The sequence below is a fragment of the Macrosteles quadrilineatus genome, unplaced genomic scaffold (assembly GCF_028750875.1).
Source record: "Macrosteles quadrilineatus isolate MER2022 unplaced genomic scaffold, UCM_ALF_1.0 Scaffold_1__1_contigs__length_201487025, whole genome shotgun sequence".
Classification (NCBI taxonomy): domain Eukaryota; kingdom Metazoa; phylum Arthropoda; class Insecta; order Hemiptera; family Cicadellidae; genus Macrosteles; species Macrosteles quadrilineatus.
This window is the reverse complement of record NW_026542594.1, coordinates 36,364,407-36,385,772: the sequence shown is the minus strand read 5'-3', so window position 1 is coordinate 36,385,772 and position 21,366 is coordinate 36,364,407. Positions and strand designations below refer to the sequence as shown.

General features: G+C 34.4%; 1 protein-coding gene across 1 annotated transcript in view; it reads left to right on the top strand.

Annotated features, from left to right (window-relative positions):
- Nucleotides 1–21,366, top strand: part of LOC128982751 (DNA replication ATP-dependent helicase/nuclease DNA2) — a 217,434-nt gene that overhangs the window by 57,436 nt on the left and 138,632 nt on the right. The window contains exon 8 of the mRNA XM_054401709.1: nt 3,623–3,835. Coding sequence (XP_054257684.1) covers nt 3,623–3,835 — 213 coding nt within the window. The remainder of the gene's footprint in view (nt 1–3,622; nt 3,836–21,366) is intronic.

Below are 21,366 nucleotides of genomic sequence, written 5' to 3'. Positions count from 1 at the left end.
TGAATAACATCCATTTCTCTGCTGCATTTGCTTTGTCCAAAATGTCAAGTGGATCTGGTAGAGGTATTCCATTCTTTATTGTTATTCTCCTAATAACCTGACACCATGTTGAAAGCTTACTATAAAAAACTGAACTCAACAGAACTGTGTATATAAAAACTAAAAGAAAAAACATTGGCAGATGACTAATTTAAATCTTTTAAATAATCAGCTGACAAAATCAAGTAAAGACAATTTGAAATAAATTCATTTTACAACAATCATAATAAAAAGTTTTATTTATATCGCCGAAAACATGTTCCCTATCGAAATGAAGTAAGTGGTCAACCAATAAATATTTACGGTGGTCCCAAGTTATCCCAAGTATCCTGAAAAATGTGAATAAAAAATGCATGTGGTATCTTTTTCTCAAAATTTGTGTAATATAGGCAAAAGCCGCCATTTTTACTTGTGATTTTAGGTGTTTTCCCGTGGGCAGATATTTTGAAATGGTTAGTATGTCACTCTGCCATCAAACACTACAAATAAAACCATAAAAGTTATCGTTGCTCATTTTGTATCGATCCCTGTGTCTGTATATCGTCGGTCAATAGACATAGGGGCGTAACTTGAAAATCGGCGATTTTGAGATAAGACTACCAACCCCACTAATTTTTATGCGCTCTATTCAATAGACCGACTGGTGCAACTGTATCTCAATCCGTTCAAAAGTTAGATGAGCATCGTAACTGAACATTTTTCCTACATTCCAAGAGACATACAGACGGAACTGCACTTACGACCGTATGTCTCTTAACTTTAAATGTATTTAGCTACTAGGTGCAGAGTCATAAAGGCGTATCAACTTTTAATAATAATGTATTAAGCTTACTAGCTGTTGTACCCGTGCTTTGCAACGGGAAGAGGAAACAAAATAGAAACATTTTAATCTTTACATCTGTTGCATATAATAGTTACTCATCCGCCAACACTTTTAGAACCAAAATTCTACTTTTATGGCCTTAATAGAAACGTTTAAGTTATGACTTTTAAATCTGGTAAGAAGTAGTGGATACCGCCATTTTGGTTTTGATTAAATTTAAATCTTGTGTAGGCTGATATGAGAAAAACTGACCAAATCTTTCAAATAAAACTTTCACATACAATTTACCTTCATATCTCAAAATTACATATCTTTTTATTTATAATTGACATTTTAAATTTCAATTTTGAAGTTGCAAAAATAGGCTAAGAATTATTAAATTTAAATGGACATTTTTTTTAAATTTCACTCTTCTTTATATTAAATCACAAATCCTCCCATCTTTAGTTTCTTCACTGACAATAAATCATTATTAGAAAAACTAACTCAGCTGTTAGTTATAGAAAATATTATATTTAACTTCTTTGTATCAGCTGTCTGAAATTGTGAAATATGCAATTTTAGCAGTTCTTCTTGTTTTTGTTGTTACATTATTGAAACATTATTAGTGTTCTAATCGCAGCCATGGAGACCAATCAATATTTACTTTTAAAATCCTCACCTCAGAACTTTTAAAGGCAAAGGGGCAAAGCCTACGGTCAGTATCGAAATGTGAATAGTCCTATAATGGTCCTTAATATGGTAGCTATATTTTGTAAAATTTAAGCCCAGGTTCTAAGCCAAGCAGACTCTACAAGAAGAACGAGCCAAAATTAAAGAAGGAAAAATACAATGATTTGATGGGGCTCTGCAGTGGTCGGTCCAACACCTATTTTACAGGGCGAAGACAATGTACTGTTCTACAAAAACTTGCGTCATGAGTAACTTAAAGCAATGAAAAAACTGTTACTACGGTGATTAGCAGATGGTTAATTTGTTACTTTTAGTCTTTTAGTATTTTGTATTTTTTACTGTACTGATGTCTAATATTTTGTTTTCACAAGGCAAATTTGAATTTCTATCTGTAATGAATTTGTTGTAATGGTACTTAAATTATCATTTCGGCAAAATGTTAATTTTATATAGGCCTATTTTGTATTTTTGTATTAGGCTAGAGCTGATTTCTACATGAAATAATTTCAATTTCTGTCTGTAGGCCCTAATGAACTTTTTGTTGCCCTAATAGGCTAACTTGCCGGTACTTCAATTCTTATTTTGGTAAAATGTTAATTTAATGTAGGCCTAGGCCTATTTTGTATTTTTGTAGTAGGCTAAAGCTGATTTTCACATGGCATAATTTGAATTTCTGTCTGTAATGAATTTGTTTGTTAATAGACTACACTATTTTAGTTGTAGTTGGACTAGTCTCTAGACGTTGGTTTTCACGTGGCAAAATCATGTTTTTTATAGTTCTATACTTAATAAATTTAATTGGAACATGATAATTTTTTTCTTTCTTATTCATTAAATTTTAACCAATTTAGTGCATAATATGTAATAACAAGGTTAATTTTACAGATAAATGAGGACAGTTTATAGCTTTAAAATTATTGAGTGTAACTGGTTATTTGAATTTTCTTGTTTGAGACATACAGGCGTATCTACTTTGACTTGATGTAATTACGAAATCAATAATGATAACAACATATTAACTAGTGCAAACTGATGCCCATACCCTTTGGTATCATCTGTGAAAATTTCATTGTCCTAGGTGGCTTATATCTATAATTACAACACCAAAAGAAAGTACATGTTCTGAAACCACCTAAAAAACTGTTCTCCTGAAAAGTTGCCATTTTGCAGTTACGCCCCTATGTCTATTGACCGACGATATATATCAGTATATATCAAAATATGTTAAATTCTAACTTCCTTGGATATTTTATTTAAAAAACTTTTGTCAACTTTGATTTTTCTTACGGAAGACCCTATATTTTATGATTTATTTAGAAAGTAAATGCCATTTAAAATTGTTTTTATTCTTGGCATTTTGTCTCTGAAGCTACTCATTTAGGAGTTACAACATGTTAGAACTAAAAAAAAATTACTTTCAGTGTACATTCTGCGCCATGTAGCTCCTAAATGAGTAAGTTTAGAGAGAAAATTGTAAGAATAAATAAGTCTTAAAATTGTATCATAGATAAAACATACTCCCTTAGTAGATTTCTCATCCTTATGGAACAGCTGAAGACAATTTTATTGTTAGTTCTGTACGGTTTATGTAGAGGTCGTGTTTTGTTTACTATTTGTTTCCTGTTATTACAACCATTTAAAACCTCGTTTAACCAAATAATACGATCTAATCATAAACAATAACTTGTCCCCTAGTTATATAACCAAACAGTAAAGCACAAATCAAGAAATTAACCCTAAAATAATAGAAACAAAGTTTCGTCGACACTAGCGCCCATGTGTCACGTACATGAACTAGACACGAAAAACGTGCTTCAAAATTTACAATGGGATGAGAAGTCTACTTGTGTTGGTTAGTCTATGATTGTATCTACATTTACATCTACAGTTATAATTTAACCTTTTTTGATATGTCTTATAACTTTTGAATAAAACATCTGGCAAAAAAATATCAATCACCCTGTATACGTATAAGGTCTTCAAAACAAGTTTATTTCATTGCACTAAGTCCTGTCATTTGTGGTTTTTGAACCAGTTAATCCAACTGGGAAAGATGTAAGACAGCAAAACGTTTGTTCCACTGTACAGGGAAGGTGTGATGAAGGAGGTGCCGGTGGGATCTGTGGAGCGCAGAGACCTGATGTTGTTACGCAATGAGCTGGTGTGTCATTTGAAGGCCAGTCATAAAGTTGTGGTCGCTAGTAACAACCAGATCACAGCACCTACCCTGCCTCCTCCCATACATCATCACTCTGCATGCTCCAAGTGTCCATACCTCACACTCTGCACTGCTGCTCTCAGGTAATGTAGCAAACCTGCACACTTCATTTTTCCGTTTGGATTTTAACTAACATTAGATTTAAGGAGTACTAAGGCTTCCTGCTACAGGGAAGGAACTTTTTTTGTAAAATGTCAATAGTATAGTATGAATTAAATCAATTTGCCAAATTTTATCAAAATATATCCATAAAGAAGCATACTACAAAAGTTTACTTTTCTTCACAAGAATAACGTAGGAACTTTCAAGTTTTTTTAAACTTTATTTATTATTATTTATTTAATAAACCCCTTTTAATTGGACTCTAAATTCTGTAAATTCTGAGTACCGTACTGTAATAAAATGTGAGAACATTTGGTCATTCATCAAAAATATCTTCTCGACAGGACAACATTCGACCAAATCTTCTTCCAAGACTTCTAGAACGTCATTGTGGTAATATAATTATATTCAGTGCTAAAATTAAACCAAAAGTCCTTTGTAATAAAAATTAAATTAATCATCCCTTATACAGTCCACTTTTATTATTGTTTAAAAAGCCTTCGTAGGAATACTATCCCTAGAAAAGGATAACTCGGGAAGAGAATGAAGTGTGTTTATTAACCTTTGAATTTTTGCAAATTATTGACAATGTCATAAAACAGCTAAAGTTACATCATAGTCAGTCAATAAATACAAAATAGCTAACTAGACAAAATGAGACATGTTACAATACATATTTATATTTTAAATATTACAATTGTATAATCTTATTCTTAAAAAAAAAAAAAAAATTGTGGCATTTAGAATAATGGAAGTGATTTAACCCCATAACCAACAAAATTCAACAGTTTTGGTCAATTTGCTAACTCTACTTAAAAAATTAATACCAGGTATTAAAAAAAATCATTTAGAGAATAGAAGGGGTTGTTCAGAAGCCATTTGTAGAATTTAGTTTTATAAGTATTTTAGGGATATTTTCGTATTAAATGTACCTATTAGCTCGTTGTATATTTTTAATGAGATTACAATATGGTTTTAAGAGTTTTAGACTGTCTGAAAAAATCTATGGTAGCAACGTTTTGTTTGATTAAGTTGGGATTTTTTAGAATATATAATACAGAGTCAAATAAATAGGCCTAAATGATAATCACTGTTGGAATTTGTAGCTGAATGAACAGGGGTGTTTACAGTGTTCCTGTAGGGGTTCATAATATGATATAATTCTAACCAACTTCTTTTGTAAGACTAAAATTTCCTCTATCCTACTGCGATTGCCGTAAAAGATAATATTGTATCTAAAAATTGATTGAAAATAAGCTAAGTAAGCCGTTTTAATATAATTTTGATCCAAACATTGTATTAGTTTAGTCATAAGACAAATTACCCTTGAAAGCTTAGAACTTATGTAATCGATATGAGGTCCCCAAGAAAGAGTCTTATCCAGATAAATACCAATAAATATAACATTGTCTACATAGCCATCCAACATATTTAATTCACACGGTCTAAGGCTAAAAACATTTTTTTGTTTTATCTTTATAAGAGAAAGCCATTAGATTCATACCAGATAGAGGCTTCATTAATTGAGTTTTGTGCTGAGCCGTGACATGTCCACCAAGCGTCCCACCAATGTCACGCCTGAGTGTTTTTTTATAGTGCGAGTCCTGGCCTTGCGCCGGAACTCGGTCGGTTTGGGTCTGGCAGCAGACCTGCAGACTCCGGGGCATTTTCCGCTGTCGGGCACATTTTCGGCAGAAGTCCAGCGACTGTCATCGGTTCGTGTCAAGATTTGTGTTGTTATGCCGAATTTGTATCTGTTAACATCCTGTCACATTTTTTTACTGTGCTTCGTGCGAACCAAATTTTTGTAACATGAATTAAGCGGATTGCTGAACGTTGGATGAGGTCCCAGATGTGAGGCTTTACCAGCTGCTGTCCTCGGAGAGGGTCGCCCGGAGGGACACTCCTTCTTCTGCCTCCTTGGGCTGCCAACGGCCAAGCTTCTCCGGGGACCACTATGCCGCCCTCTGCCATCTTCCAGATGGATCACCGCCGCCCACCACTAGTTTGGAAAGGACAATAATTGTGCCACCTCGAACCGCAAGTTCTTTTGAAATTATTGAACAGCTTTAAAAGTTTACTATATGAAGGGGCCCCCAAAATTATTTATTATTGTTATTTATTTATAGTAGTTGTTATTTATTTTTTGTTAATTTATTCAAAGTTTAAAATTCTAAAGTTACCATCCTATTTAATTTTTAGTTAGGCCTAATTTTCTCAGTCACTGGTACCAGAAAGTATTATTGTAAATTCAGAAGGGTAGATTACATTTTTTAAATTTAAATTTTGATTAAGCTTTTTAAGAGATTTGAGAAATTCTTTGGATGGTTACCTTGCTGATTGTTTGTTGTTAATTGTTGATTTTTTTTATACATTATAGGCTTTGTTCACAATTTGTTTTGTTGTTCACCCACGGCCTTTCACATTTTAGTTAGGGATGTGGGGCGACCACTCGCACTGTCACTATGGGGGGCATGCTTCCACTAGTTGCTCGTCTGGGGGCGGTGCGAGGGGTCGGCACAGTGCTAACTCTTGAAGTTAATTAAGATCGGGATTAATATTTAAAAATGTTGTGTCATCTGCATATAAATAAGTTTTACTGTTTATACATTCTGGGAGGTCGTTAATACAAATTAAAATAACAGAGGACCCAGTACAGAACCCTGAGGCAGGCCATATTTTATTTTTAATTCTTGGGACCATTCTCTGTCAATATTTATAGACTTTTTGTGTTCTGTTGTTTAAGTATCACTTGAAAAAAGAAAGTGGAGTTCCGTTGATACCGTAAAAACTTAATTTCATTATTAGTTCATCATGGTCCACACAATCAAAAGCCTTACTCAGGTCGCAGAAGGTAGCCTGAGCAAGTGACTTCCTCTCAAAGACCATTAGTACCTCATTAATCAATTTGTCTATTGCGTCTGATGTACAAAAAAAGAATTCAGCTGATCAAAAAGATAGAGGCTCAGCTATATTACCAATAATCTGTTTAAGCAAGCTATTAGACATAAGATAACCATCATTACTGCTAGAGGTTTTAAGTTTTTTGTGGCTTTTATTAGATTATTAGGTGTGATCAATTCCCAGGAAAAATGCACAGCAGTGATAGAAGACTTATTAAGTAAATCTTTTGAACTGTAAGCATTATTAACAATTCTCTTTTTAGCGAATTTCCCTATAGGGGAGTAGTTATTTATGTTTTCAACTGATTCAATAAAAAAGGTATTGAAAATAGGGTGAGGTTCATTTGTCCGAGTTTTCAACTGTCCGAGTTTGTTAAAAATTACAAAATATTTGAAAAATCATTTGTCCGAGTTTTTAACTGTCCGAGTTTTCATTTGTCCGAGTTTTTATATTATTAAAAAAAATATCAAAATATCATTTGTCCGAGTTTTCAACTGTCCGAGTAGGGGCAACATCAAAATGTGACAATGCGCGCCGAGACTAGCGTGTCTAAAGCGCCTGTTCAGAAGTCGATGTGAACCCCTTCTGTGAAGGAGTCGGGCATTGTGCGAGAGGCCCTCACGTCGACTTAAGAAAAATTATATTTTTTTTATTATAAGACTAATTTTACAATTTTTAATTATAAAATTAAACTGTCATCACCAAACACAACCAACCAAACTTGCTGATAATATAATAATGGCGGGGGTATTTTATATTATCAGCAAGTTTGGTTGGTTGTGTTAGGTGATGAGAGTTTAATTTTATAATTAATAATTGTAAAATTAGTCTTATATAAAAATAAAATAATTTTTCTTAATTCGACGTGAAGGGCTCTCGCGGCTCGCACGATGCCTGACTCCTTCACAGAAGGGGTTCACATCGACTTCTGAACAGGCGCTTTAGACACGCTAGTCTCGGCGCGCAGTGTCACATTTTGATGTTGCCCCTACTCGGACAGTTGAAAACTCGGACAAATGATATTTTGATATTTTTTTATATAATTTAAAAACTCGGACAAATGAAAACTCGGACAGTTGATTTATCTAATTATTATTAGTTATTTATCAAAACTCGGACAGTTGAAAACTCGGACAAATGATTTTTCAAATATTTTGTAATTTTTAACAAACTCGGACAGTTGAAAACTCGGACAAATGATGTGATCCCTTGAAAATATCAGGAGATATTTTGGGTGTTTTTGAATCGATTAAAGAATTGCTACTGGTTTTAATGACTTGCCAAGCAGTTTTACATTTGTTATTACTTTTTTCTATGATATTTGTGTTATGTTTAATTTTGGCATTCCTAATTGAATGCTTATATTGATTTTTTTTACCCATTATACACTTGTTTTGTTTAGTTTGAAACACTTTGGCTATTTTTTATTATTCTATCTAGGTATTATCTAGCTATTATTCTGTCACAGGTATCTACAGGCTCAAAAGTGACAAGTTTTCAGTGCTCCAGTATATTTTAATATTTTAAAGTAATCATTTATTCTGTAGTCCATAAGGTGAACAAGAAAAGTTTGGTAAAGCATTTAGTTTTTATAGAACCATTAAATTTAGAAAATCCTCATAAATTAAAATAAATATTCAAAGTTAAACTTTACCTTCATTTAGGGATGGACGAGATTGGATTTTTAGTTCGAGACGAGACGAGACGAGATTTTTTATTTCTCATAAAATTTCGAGACGAGATTTCTCTTCTCATACACAACGGGAAATGCACGTTCGAAATTTTTACCTGATTTTGTAACATTGTTAGATGACTGTTTAAATACTAAAATAATGATAATAGGCAAGAATATTTACAATCTTTCATTAAATAACATCAGCATAACATTTTTTTATTAATCATGCCTAACTTATTAAAAATGCCTACGATTAGGAAACATGGTGATATCAGTTAGGATAGAGTTCAACTTATCCTAAAGTAAAATAAATCAAAAAATAAAAGCAATATTAATTTTTATAAAATAGTTACTTGTTTTGAATTTTTATAGTAATAAAACATTCCTCACACTGCTTACACATAACAAAACTTCTCAAATGTTATTAAAGTAATATTATTAAAATAATGAAAGTAATATTTACATTAAAAGAATTAAAGTAATATTTACATTAAAAGAATTAATTAAATAAGAACGCCTTCAAAAAGGAAACGCAACTACAACACGCTCCTGTATTGCGGGTATTGCATTGACTTTCTGCAGGCGTTTTTAATTTTTTTTTTTTTTTTTTTTTATTCTTGTCTCGATAAAAATCTCGGCCAAAAAGTAATCTCGTCTCGTGTAACGAGATTGAAAATTTCCCGAAAATTTCCCGAAATTTCGAGACTTGACCATCCCTACCTTCATTGTTTCTGTGGACCCATCACATGGATTTTCACTGAACCATTTTGAGTGATAAGGGACAAGACTCTAATGAATGGCAATGCTGGAACTTCCAGTTGGACTATGAACATTCATTGTTGACTTTGGCCTTTTAATATTTCAGCTTAAATTGAAGGTTTTATCTCTATTGTTTTATTCATTTTATATTAACTTAACTTCCTATTAATCACACTTTATTGTGATGGACATTATTTGCTCAATTTGGTGGTGAACTGAGTAGCCACCTCATCCTTTAATATTATAACCAAAAGTAACTTTCTTTATAATTTAAAATTGGGTATCACAATATATTATATATTGTAGCTATATTGTTATAGCTTGATAGTTTGATGGCTTATGTATGTAAAAGTGTGACATAATCCACCCAACCTAATTATGGATGGAAAAAAATAAACAAAATTCCAAATTGGTGACAGAGTTTTTGCCAAACTGAAAGGGCACTCTCATTGGCCCGCCATAGTAAAAGGTATTGACTGTAAATACAAAATCCCACGATACAATGTTATTTTCTATGGAACAGGTGAGGAAGGATGTGCAAAAGAAATAGATGTATGTTCATACAAGGAGAATAAAACCAGATATGGGACTCCAAAGCTAAAAAATGAAGAACATTTCTTAGTAGCTATGAAGGAAATCGAACTAAGTTTGAACAAGAACAATTCTTTAATAAATAAAAGTAATTCCTCATCAGTTACTATAGTGAATCTGTCTAGCTCATGTGAGTCCATACACTCTGCCAAACAAACCTCCACAGAGAATAGTGATGAAATACTGGTACCGTATGATGGCATTACACCTAGTGTAACTGAGACAACACCCTAGACAAATAATACACAAGCAGATGAAACTCCCATTTCACCAAAGGGCTCTAGCCTCGATAAATCAATCCTAAATTCCAATCCACAAGAAAATAAGCCGAATAAATAGGACATTTCTCTGGCTTTATTGGAGTCCAAGTGGGTAACAGATGACACAGTTCACATTGTTTTTGATATCTTAAACAACAATATTGCACACAAGGATGTACATTTCATCAGTCCAGTATTAACACTAGCTATTAAAACCCTTGATAATTTTGGGGAAATTCTTTTACCCCAAAATCTGGAAAATAAAAAGTTTATCTTCATCCCTGTAAATGATTCTTCTAAGGTTCAGAGCATTGGGGGATCAGGGACACACTGGAGCCTTCTTCTGTGGGATAAGGATCAAGACAAATTTTATCATTTTGACTCACTAGAAAATCTTAACCACCCGCATGCTAAGTGTATATACGAAAGGCTGGCTACATTTTACAATGCTGACGCAAACCATTCCTTGGCTTATGTAAGGACAGCTCGACAAACCAACAGTGTAGATTGTGGAATACACATGCTCCTGACTGCTGAGTGCATATCTTCAAAAATTAATGCTGGGCTTTTTGCCTCCTCCAACTATAAACTGGAGACAGATTTATCAGTTCCAACATTTACAGAATCGGATATCATGACAAAACGAGCACAGCTAGCACTTATAATCTACAATGACCAATATACAAGGATAAATAGAGATACATTAACACAGCTTCTATTAAAAAAAGGAAATAAAGAGTAACTTGACCCAGCAAAACCCTAACGCAAACCATGTACCACCACACGTTGTAGCACCTAATCCTGAGAATGTCAACCTAAACAAGCAAAAATGGACAAAAGAAAAAAGTCAAAAAACATTTAAGTCTAAAGTTTTTATTAAATCCAGTCCCATTGTAACCGAGAACAAATTCGATACCTTGTCTCAAAATGTTCCTAGTCTATCAAAGGCAAATAATCAGTATGTTGGCCTAAAAAAACCTCAACATAACAAAGATAAAGTTGAAAAGGTGTTTAAAAATAAAGTTAAAGTGACTGTGTATGGTGATAGCCAAAGTAGAAATGTAGGCTACAAACTTAACAAAATTAATCAGGATGAGATCACTGCTGTTGGAACAGTTATGCCGAATGCATGCATTAATCAAGTGGCAGAAACAGCGCTGCTTTCAAAGTCCAATGATGATGTAATTGTCCTCATTGCAGGAACAAATGATGCACTGCGGAAAGATCTCTCTCCTATATACTCAGCCTTAGAAGAGAAAATCAAGAGTATTAGCCAAAATAAAACTCTCATTGTAACTACAGTACCACCAAGATTTGATGTAGGCAAGAAGCATGAAGTTCATGATGAAATTTGTCTTGCTAACAATTACATAAGAGAGTTAGTGGATAGAATTAATAAGGTGCACCTGGTTGACTTCGATATTTTGAGCAGAAATCACTTCACCTGTAAAGGTCTTCACTTAAATAGCACAGGCAAGTACAAATTAGCGAAACAAATTTACTTCAAACTTAAACAGGTTTTTGGGAAAAAACTAAGAAAAATCATGCCCTCCCAGCACTACTGTGGACAGTACAGCCAGCAACGCAAATATAAGGATTATTGAGACACACATGTCTTCTGTCATTGAGCAGTTTCAAGAGGACAAGTCTGTTGGATTTGCCCACAGCATTTCTGGCGACTTTAATGATGAGCGATGTATGACGGCAGGTGTAGCAGTTGTTTTTGCAAAGTACTTCAAGAAGCCTTCTGCTGGCCAGTGCATCACAGACCACCTTACACTGCAGGAAAGTCAATCTGGAGCTCTTGTGTACAGTCTTGTTACTAAAGACAAGTATTATGGCAAGCCCACCCGTCAGGACTATGAAACCGCATTTGAGCACTTAACACAAGACTTCAAAAAGAGAAACCTGAAACACTTAATATGCTCTCCCATCGGGTGTGTGAGAGACAATGTGCTTCCAAAAGACTTTATATCCAATATAATTAAATTCCAAAAGCATACTCTAGCAAAAATTACTATAGTTTCTTACTTTCAAAAGTTTTTTCGAAAATTAAGAAATGGCTTGTCACACAGAGATTTTACAAGTGAACTTCATAAGCTAGTAAATTAATCGGCTCCTGCACAGACTTCAACTAACACCCTACTCAACACCACAAACAGCCTGGCTACCTCAACTAGAGCAAATATCACTTTACCAGCAGACTCCCCGGTTCCATCTTCCACAACTACTGAACTTGACCAGACAAGCGAGACAGATACTTGTCACTCTTCGACACCCAAGGTGAGGGGTCACCACCTGGAGAGCTATGCTGCTGCACTTCAAGACTGCCTGCCCATATCGCCAGTGATAAGTAATCAACAAAGTGAGAGTGAAAAGCAGAGCAAAGTGTGTTTTTTAGGCTAATGCAAGTTAATGTATGTTGTATTAGAAACAAAATTTTAGAGTTGGAAGATTTATGCATTGATAAGAATGTCAATTTAATGTGTATCTCTGAGCATTGGTTACAAGAAAATAATGTTAATGTTTTTATTCCTAAAAATTTTATTCCTGCAACTGTAGTCTGTAGAAAAGCCAGGAAAAATGGTGGCGTAGGAATTTATATTTCAAATTCAATTAAATATTCAGTTATTGATGTTACACAGTTTTACTCTGAGATGAATTTTGAATGTTGTTGTGTTAAATTACTTGATAACAATGTTACTATTTTAAGTATTTACAGATCTCCAAATGGTGATGTTGATATTTTCCTGACTAAATTTGAGCATGCCCTGAAAAAAAATACTAAAACATGATCAAAAACTTATTATTGCTGGTGATTTCAACATTGAAATGGGTGTTGGATGTGAAAATAGTAGAGTTTCCCTTAGATTTTTAAACCTTCTACGATCTTTTAATCTCTTTCCTTCAAATAATCAACCAACTGCTCGCAATAACTCCTGTATAGATAATACTGTATAATTGTCAATTTTAATAGGAATCTGTATGACATCACATTGGGAGATCACTGTTTTTCTGATCATGTACCACTTTTAGTTAATATGTATTCTGCTACCAACTCTCTCAGAAGAGGGGGACATTCCCCTCATGTAGCTGATATTTTGACGATTCAAAAAAAGGCAGTTCATAATATTGCTAATTCAAGATCCCTAGCTCATTGTAAACCTCTTTTCATACAATTAAAAATTCCAACAGTAATTAATTTGTACATTTTTCAAGTATTCCTCTACACCAAGTCAAACTTGCATTCTTTCCCCCTTAGATCTGACACTTATGAGTACAACACTAGGGGTGGAGGCAAGCTCAGCATGAAACCTCATAGACTGGCTAAAACGGGTGACTCCTTCAAAATCAACTCAATTCGCTTTTTTAATAAACTACCTGACAGTGCAAAATTTGTTGATTACAATATTTTCAAAAATAGAATTCATAATTGGCTAATTCAAAATCCTTTCTACAGCATAAGTGACTTTATCAAGTGTAATTTTAATGTTAAATTTTAATTAAAATAAGCTATTATGCCTAATTAATTGTATCTTTTATAATATTTTGATGTATCAGAAACTTGATTGTATTTAGATGATTAATTTGTAATGTACCGGCATATGACGTGTCCTTCTTTGTAAAAAGATCAATGGAATAAATGATTCTTATTCTTATTCTTATATATTATATTTCTTATTAGGAAAATCAATATTTCTTTCATAGGTACTGCTCACCTCACTGTTATACCAAGCATTATTACTTCTTTTTTTTATTTATCCGTTTGAATTTGTATTACTTTAGAAAAAGAAAAAATGTTATCTTTTAAAACCATTCTAAAAATAGTTTCTGCTGTTGGATTTATACAATTAAGCACATTTGTCCAATCATAAGTACCAAGCTTATCCACTAACACACCTACTGAATCTCTTGGCAAAATTACTTTAGAAAAGGAGTTTAAAGCAACATATTGATTAACGCAATTTTTTACCAAATTCAAAGTATTTAATAAAAGACCATTATGGTCGGATAAAAGAAAATCAAAAACTTGACAACTTATTTTTGCATTTTTATTACAGTTTGTTAATACGTTGTCCAGGCAATTGTTGCCTCGAGTGGGGTTGTGATTTAGGAAGTGAAAATTGTGCTGGCAGAGTATATTAATTAAGAAATTGTATAGAGAGGTAGTTGTTCTGAGTCAAGTCAAAATTTTTATTAAAATCTCCTCCGATAATTGAAACATAATTAGTAAATTAGTCCAACGAGAGGGATCAGTTAATAATTTATAAAAATATTTAAGAAAACCCACAGGGTTGCCCGAAGGTGAGAGGTGGACTGAAACAAAAATTAATTTAAAATCAAAATCCTCAATAAAGACCGCTGCTGCTTCTAAACTCATTTCAGAACTAAACTGATCCAAATCACACATTTTAATCTGTAAAGAATTTTTAGTGAAAATTAAAGAGCCCTCCGTTATATGATCAGTTCTGCAGAAAGCACTACCACAACAGAAAAAATCAGGATATGCCAAAGCAACTTCCTCTGTTCTCAACCAATTTTCAGTCAGACCGATTGCAGAAATTATTACTGAATAAAAATTACTCTAAAATTGATATTTTATTTTTTAAGCCCAGGATGTTTAGAAATAGGAATGAAGTATCCGCATTTACAATTGATAGGTTCTTTTTAGCGAATTTCCCTATAGGGAAGTAGCTATTACCGTAGGTGGCATGGTAAGACCTAGACCCGGGACCAATTTACTTTTTCATTTTGATGTCCCCAGAGGCCAAAAACACCATTCGTTCACATTTTTATGTATGTATATATATATAGATTTAAACACATTTTTGTTTGAAATTAGGTTAACACACTTGAAAATGTCCTTAGAGACGAAACATGTTGTGATTTATTAAATAAAAAAGAATATAAAAAAAGGGTACTCATGTTATTTTACATATTATTTATTAAATATATATATATATACGTCCGTGAACCCCGTCCGTGAAACTTGAGTCATTTTTGTCCGATTTTGATGAAATTTGGTTTAAAGGTGTAAAGCGGGATAAAATTGAATGAGTTCGCGAACCAGCATGATCGGGCCATGGGAACGGGGCTTTACGGGGGGTTTTATGGGGTAAAAATTGGTTTTTCGCACTTTTGACCCTCAAAACACAAAATTTCCCAATTTCTCTTTAGACCTTTTTAAAGAGCTTAAAAAAACAAATAATTTAGTATATAAAAGTATTTTTGTTCGGGTATTAGTAACGGAGAAAATTTAAAAAAAATTGTAAATTTAAAATTCCCATGTTATTCTTATGGAGAATATTGTCAAATGTTGTAGTTTGCTTGTTTATGGACATATTTTGATCAAACTTGGCAAATTTGTTTATTTTTTACTAAGCTATCAATATTTTACAAAAAAACACACTTTATTAGTTTCCTTTTAGCAGCAAACCTAGGTACTTGTTAAACCTAATGTTATTAAAATATATTTAATTGAAAATCAATTCAGACAAATGGAAATTCGCTTAGTCGGCAGGTTTGCTGCGGCGGGGGTATTTAGTATTTACTTGGCAGTCTTATTAAGGCTAAACACTATTCTTAGGCCTACTTGGATCTAAAGAAACTAATAACGCACTGGTAGTGAGATCAACACTACACTCATCCTTATCAATCATATCCTTATTAAGAACGTATAGGAAGTTTGGTTTATCTAGCTATCAACCCTAGACTATATTGTATGTGCCGTTAGTTGTCCTAGCCAGTTTAAGTCAATAAAGGGAGTGCACACTGCAAGGCAGCAAAACGAGTCTTGAGATACTTAAAAGGAACTATTGAGGTGGGTATTGTGTGCAACAAATCAGGGAGTCCTGAGATGAAAGTTGATGTGGACTGGAGTAATGACAAAGAAGATAGGCGTCCTTATACAGGGTATATTTTCCAGTTAGCAAATGGACCTTTATCCTGGGTGAGCAGGGAATAATGCACTGTGGCATTTTTTAGTACAGAAGACGGTGTATGGCACTTAGTGATGGAGCAAATTTCTGCCAAGTGTTTTGAAAAACTCTCAGGGGAGATGGATGAAATTGTAATTTACAATAAGAACCAATCCGCCCAGAAACTTTTAGATACTACATGTTGAATCGCTGAATGAAGCATATTCACGTACGAGATCACTTCATAAGTGAAGCTGTGGAACAAGGAGAGATTATTCCAAAGTATAAACAGAAATATAGCAGAAATGCCAGCAGATATTTTGATAAAAGGTGTTCCTAGCCCAAGACATCAAAGGTTAAGTGCAAGAGTGGCCCTGCCTTTGCCTGTATAAATAAAGAATTTTCATTTCAAAAGTTGGTGCAGTTAATCAGACTGGATAAAGATGATAAATATTAAGGGGTGGTGTTAGAAAAGTAACTCGACTTTATACCATCACCTGATTAAATGTTAATTGCCATGCTAGGACCACCGCTATGTCAAATGTTAATTGACTTGTTTACTTTTTGTGTGTTTTGGGTTTGAAACAACTGTTAAAAGATGTATTATTATTTTTCCTATACCGTTTTTAAACACTTATAACATATTAAACTTACTCTGTTTTAACAAGATGGAAATATATATGATAAATGGTATTGGTGATCGATTTTAATTGAGCACTTTGACCATCATCAGATAGGTGATTGTGTCAGTGATTAATCTATGATAACATCGGTGTTATCATCTTAACTGACAGCCAACATGGCTTTCGGAAGAATAAATCTACATCCTCAGCTATAACAGCACTAATTGAGTACGTCCTAGACCAGATAGAAAACGAACAATACATTTCCGCCATCTTCCTTGATTACAGTAAGGCTTTTGACTGCCTGGGCCACGACCTGATATGCAAGAAACTCGAAAGACTCGGTATAAGAAACTCTGCGCTAGAATGGTTCAAAAGCTACCTAACGGGACGTTCACAAGTCGTGGAACTGAAAAACTCATCAAATGAAGTCACAGAAAGTTTCAAATCTTCAAAAAGCAAGCTGACGAGAGGAGTTCCACAAGGCTCTGTATTAGGCCCGATTCTATTCATCTTATTGACTAATGACCTCCCCAAACAAATTGAGAGTGAAAATGCTGTTGCAATCATGTATGCAGATGACACAACTATTCTGATCAAGGACAACACAGCCCAAAACCTTTACCTTAATTCAAAATCGATCCTAAATAAAGCTATCCTCTACTCAAAGAACAATGACTTAGCAATAAACCCCACAAAAACTACAACTCTGAATTTCAGTAAGAAAAAAGACATAGTCCTTTAGGACATAGGTAGTATTAGAGGATGTAACAATAGAAAACCACACAAAATTTCTCGGTGTTATCCTTGATAACAAACTAACATGGAAAGAGCACATCAACCACTTAAGCAAAAAAATAAGTACTGGAATATATGTCGTCAGAAGAATAAACTACATAGGCGGACTCTCCGTGGCCAAAACAGCTTACTTCGCACTGGTAGAGTCGCATCTTAGATATGGCTTGACAGTGTGGGGAGGAACTTCAACAAAAAATATGAATCGAATTCTTGTCCTTCAAAAGAAAGCCATAAGAGCCCTCGCCAACCTTGTCCCACCACAGACTTGCAGACTAGCATTCGCAAACCTAGGAATCCTCACAATGGTGTCTCTCTACATACTTGAATCTATAAAGTATGTGAATGAAATAAACCCCCCAAGAAACCGAGACCTGCACCACTACAACACCCGTCATGGCTCCAAATTTGCACTACCAGTTCACCGAACAACTCTTTGGGAGAAAAAAACCTTCCTACACCGGCTGCAAGCTGAGGAACCATCTACCTGACTACCTGAGAGACCTGACTGGCAACAAGCTACACCAGGAGTTGAAGAAGTGGCTAATCGCAAGACCCTTCTACTCAATAAAGGAATTTTATGAAAATTAACATGTACAATTCACTATTGTATTGACACTATTGTAATTCTTGACGAATTAACAATAAAGAATATTGTATTGTATTGTATTGTTATAGTGACATCCGTAGCCAGGCAGAGAAGGAGTGATGGCGTTTGAGAATCTTAAGTGGAATGGAAAATATAGTCAATGGTATTACTCAAATGAGATTTTGATCTTCTTGAGTAATTTATAAAGGTTATGTGACTTATTCAGATTCAAATCACATTATTCAATATACATATTGTTTTGTACTAGGATTAATCTAATACCAGTTGCTACCAGTGTCAATAATTGTGTGAGTTCACCATGACTGTTAAACCGGAAGCACCAACATTGTACGGAAATGTATTCTTATATTTATTTCATTTTAATGAAGTAAGGATTAATAAATTTAAAAACTACAATAATCCATCAAGTGACTTAAAAATTACTTAGGTATTATAACTGAAACAAGTCAATGAATGCTCCCAGATTTTCTAAACTCAAATGAATTTAATTTAAACTAAAACTCAGGTAGCTTTAATAAATAACTATTTTACATCCTCTTTCAGCACCAATGCACATAACAATAGCTTAATAAAATACCAATCTATTCGTAATCTTTACTGAATTGTGTTATGTAAGCTAAATTATAAACCACATTTTTAAACCAAAATATATTGCATAAAAACAAACTTGACATTTCAGAGTGGGCTGCTAAACTCCAAAAATGTAATTATAACATCTAGGCTAAATTAGAAATTATCTGTCATCCTCTTTCTGAATAGAGGAAATCCAAATTTAGGAATTGGTAAGTTGGTGGCTCAGTCTGTAGGGCCCTGGGCTTTGGGCCAAAGGCAACGATGCTTTGGGTTCGGATCCTGGTACTTGCCACTACTTATTATCAGTACTCTTCACCCTTGTACTGTACCAACTCTCCCTTGCTTGTCAATGGGCTCAAACTGGACCCTGATAAGTGCACTATCTGTCATTCAGCTCCTCTGGACCAAGTGCAGACCTTGAGAGATGCTGGAGTGTCTGTCTGTCTCGACGGCCGGAGTGTGGTAGTGTGTGAGAAGGCAAAGACTCTTGGCGTCGCGATTGACAGACACCTGAATTTTTCAGATCATGTCACCTTTGTTTCCCAGCGAGCCTTAGGGAGACTAAGAGGTTTGTATAGGTTCGTTCAGAGGCTTGTTGCCTGAGGCTGCAAAACTTAAGCTCGTGCAGTCATTAATACTGTCAGTATTTTACTACTGCTTCCCTGCATATGGCAACAGCATTTCTCGGGAAGAATGTATCGGTTGCAACGTCTGCAAAACTCCACAATCCGTTTCATTTTCAGTTTTAAACAAATTTGATCATGTCTCTCCCTTTTGAGAAGTAGCTAGTCTGCTTCCCGTTGAAGCCATGTGCTGGTTGTTGACATGCTGCATGACCCACAGAGTGTTGTCTCTTTGTAAGCCCGACTATTTACGCGAGAGGCCTTCGGGTCGCCGGAATTTTATCTCCCTGGAATTTCAACCCCTGGGCAAAGCTGACGTCACTATGACGTAGTAGCCTGAGTGCTCCTAGAGTTTGTTTGTGGGCGAAATTTTCCCCCCGCGGATTTGGAAGTCTAATGAAAATAGACAGAGCATGATCAATTCTATATAACTAGCGTTTAGACATGTGTTGATGTACGGCCCGGATTTTTACCCCCTGGCCGGATATAGAAATTATCGAGAATGATTCATTTTCTTCTTTCAGTTTTAATTTAACCCTAGCAGTGGCCAACGATCGCGGGACGATCGTTCGCCATTGATGCTTAGAATGGCCACGATCGTAAGGCGATGGCATGGGCCAAAATCATTTTAACAGTAAAAAAACACCTATAATTAACTCAGATGAAAACAATATATATATATATTGTTTTCATATATTTTTATATATATGAAAACATATATTTATTTATATATTTTGTTTTATGGTATATATAATATACCATTCGAAAGATCACATTCTGAACTTTCATTTTATTACATAAACAAACCCTGTAGCTGGTATATAACAATGTCACGATATTAGAAATCAAATAAATGGCTGCACTTTACTTGACGTCCTACACTCATTCGATTGTTTTTTTCGATTCGATATTTTCATTCGATTGTTTCATTCGATATATTGTTTGGTTAGTTAGGTTAGGTTAACCTTACCTAACTAACCAATTGATATATCGAATGAAGCTATCGATTAATCGATATATCGATCGATATTTTCATTCGAATGACTGTAGGACGTCAAGTAAAGTGCAGCCAAATAAATTTCTGGCGCAGCACGACTTTTGCAGCCGACACTTGGGAACTGACAAAACACGACTTGTTTGGCATTACCCTGCTTGGGTAATTTTCGTCTTGGGATGTTGCGGGTGGTACCAGTGGATAGCCATTGGTTTTATCTTCATTGTGGTAGTGATATTTAGAACGATATATTGATTGGACAACCGGTACGATTTTATGAAAATAGCTGTTTTTGAAATTTATAACAAATGGCCAACAGTTGCTAGACGATCGTACGGAAAATACGAATTACATACAGTGTAAGTTATTATTACTAGTCATATAATTTGTCATTTTGAAGAGGAAGAAATGTAGCTTGTAGCTTGTGATAGTGGCAGCCCTGCGCTCAGGGTTATTTCTCTCAGGAAGACGACAAAAGTGCGTCACTACTGGCAAGCTATTTATGGTTTGTACTGAGAAAGAAAGGTCATCAAAATACCAGTTGTAAAATGTAGTTGAAGGCATCCGCTACAAAGTATTCGACCAATCGTTGTGTTGACTACTGCAAGGAAACCCAAACGTTTGTATATACATATTGACTAACAGTTGGCCCCAAAAATTGAATCCATAACCTTGAATATTAAAATTAAAATTCAAAACCGGTTTGATTAGTTAAGGTTACATAAACTAAGATAAGCTACTTAATAATAAAATTACTATTAAATTAAAACTGAAAGAAGAAAATTAATCATTCTCACTGATTTCTATATATATATAGCCAACGAGTAAAATTCCGGGGGTAAAAATCCGGGGGGTAAACTTCCGGGCGTAAAAATCCGTGCCGTACATTTTGAGCTCACCCACCTCATGAATGGGGTAAGAGTCCGGGGGTGAAATTCCAGCCCGTACACTCTAGGTTTTTATAATTTGATATGTTCTGATTAAATTCACAACCGTGAAAAGATACATTTAATTCTGCCTTTAATCTATCGAACTGATGTTGTGAAACTCAAAAGTTCGCGGCTGTAATTTTACCCCCTGGTTTGTGACGTCAGTTCTGCGCAGGGTGTAAAATTCCAGGGGGATAAAAATCCGCTAACATGAGTTTTGTCTTTTTGTAAACCCGACTATTTACGCGAGAGGCTTTC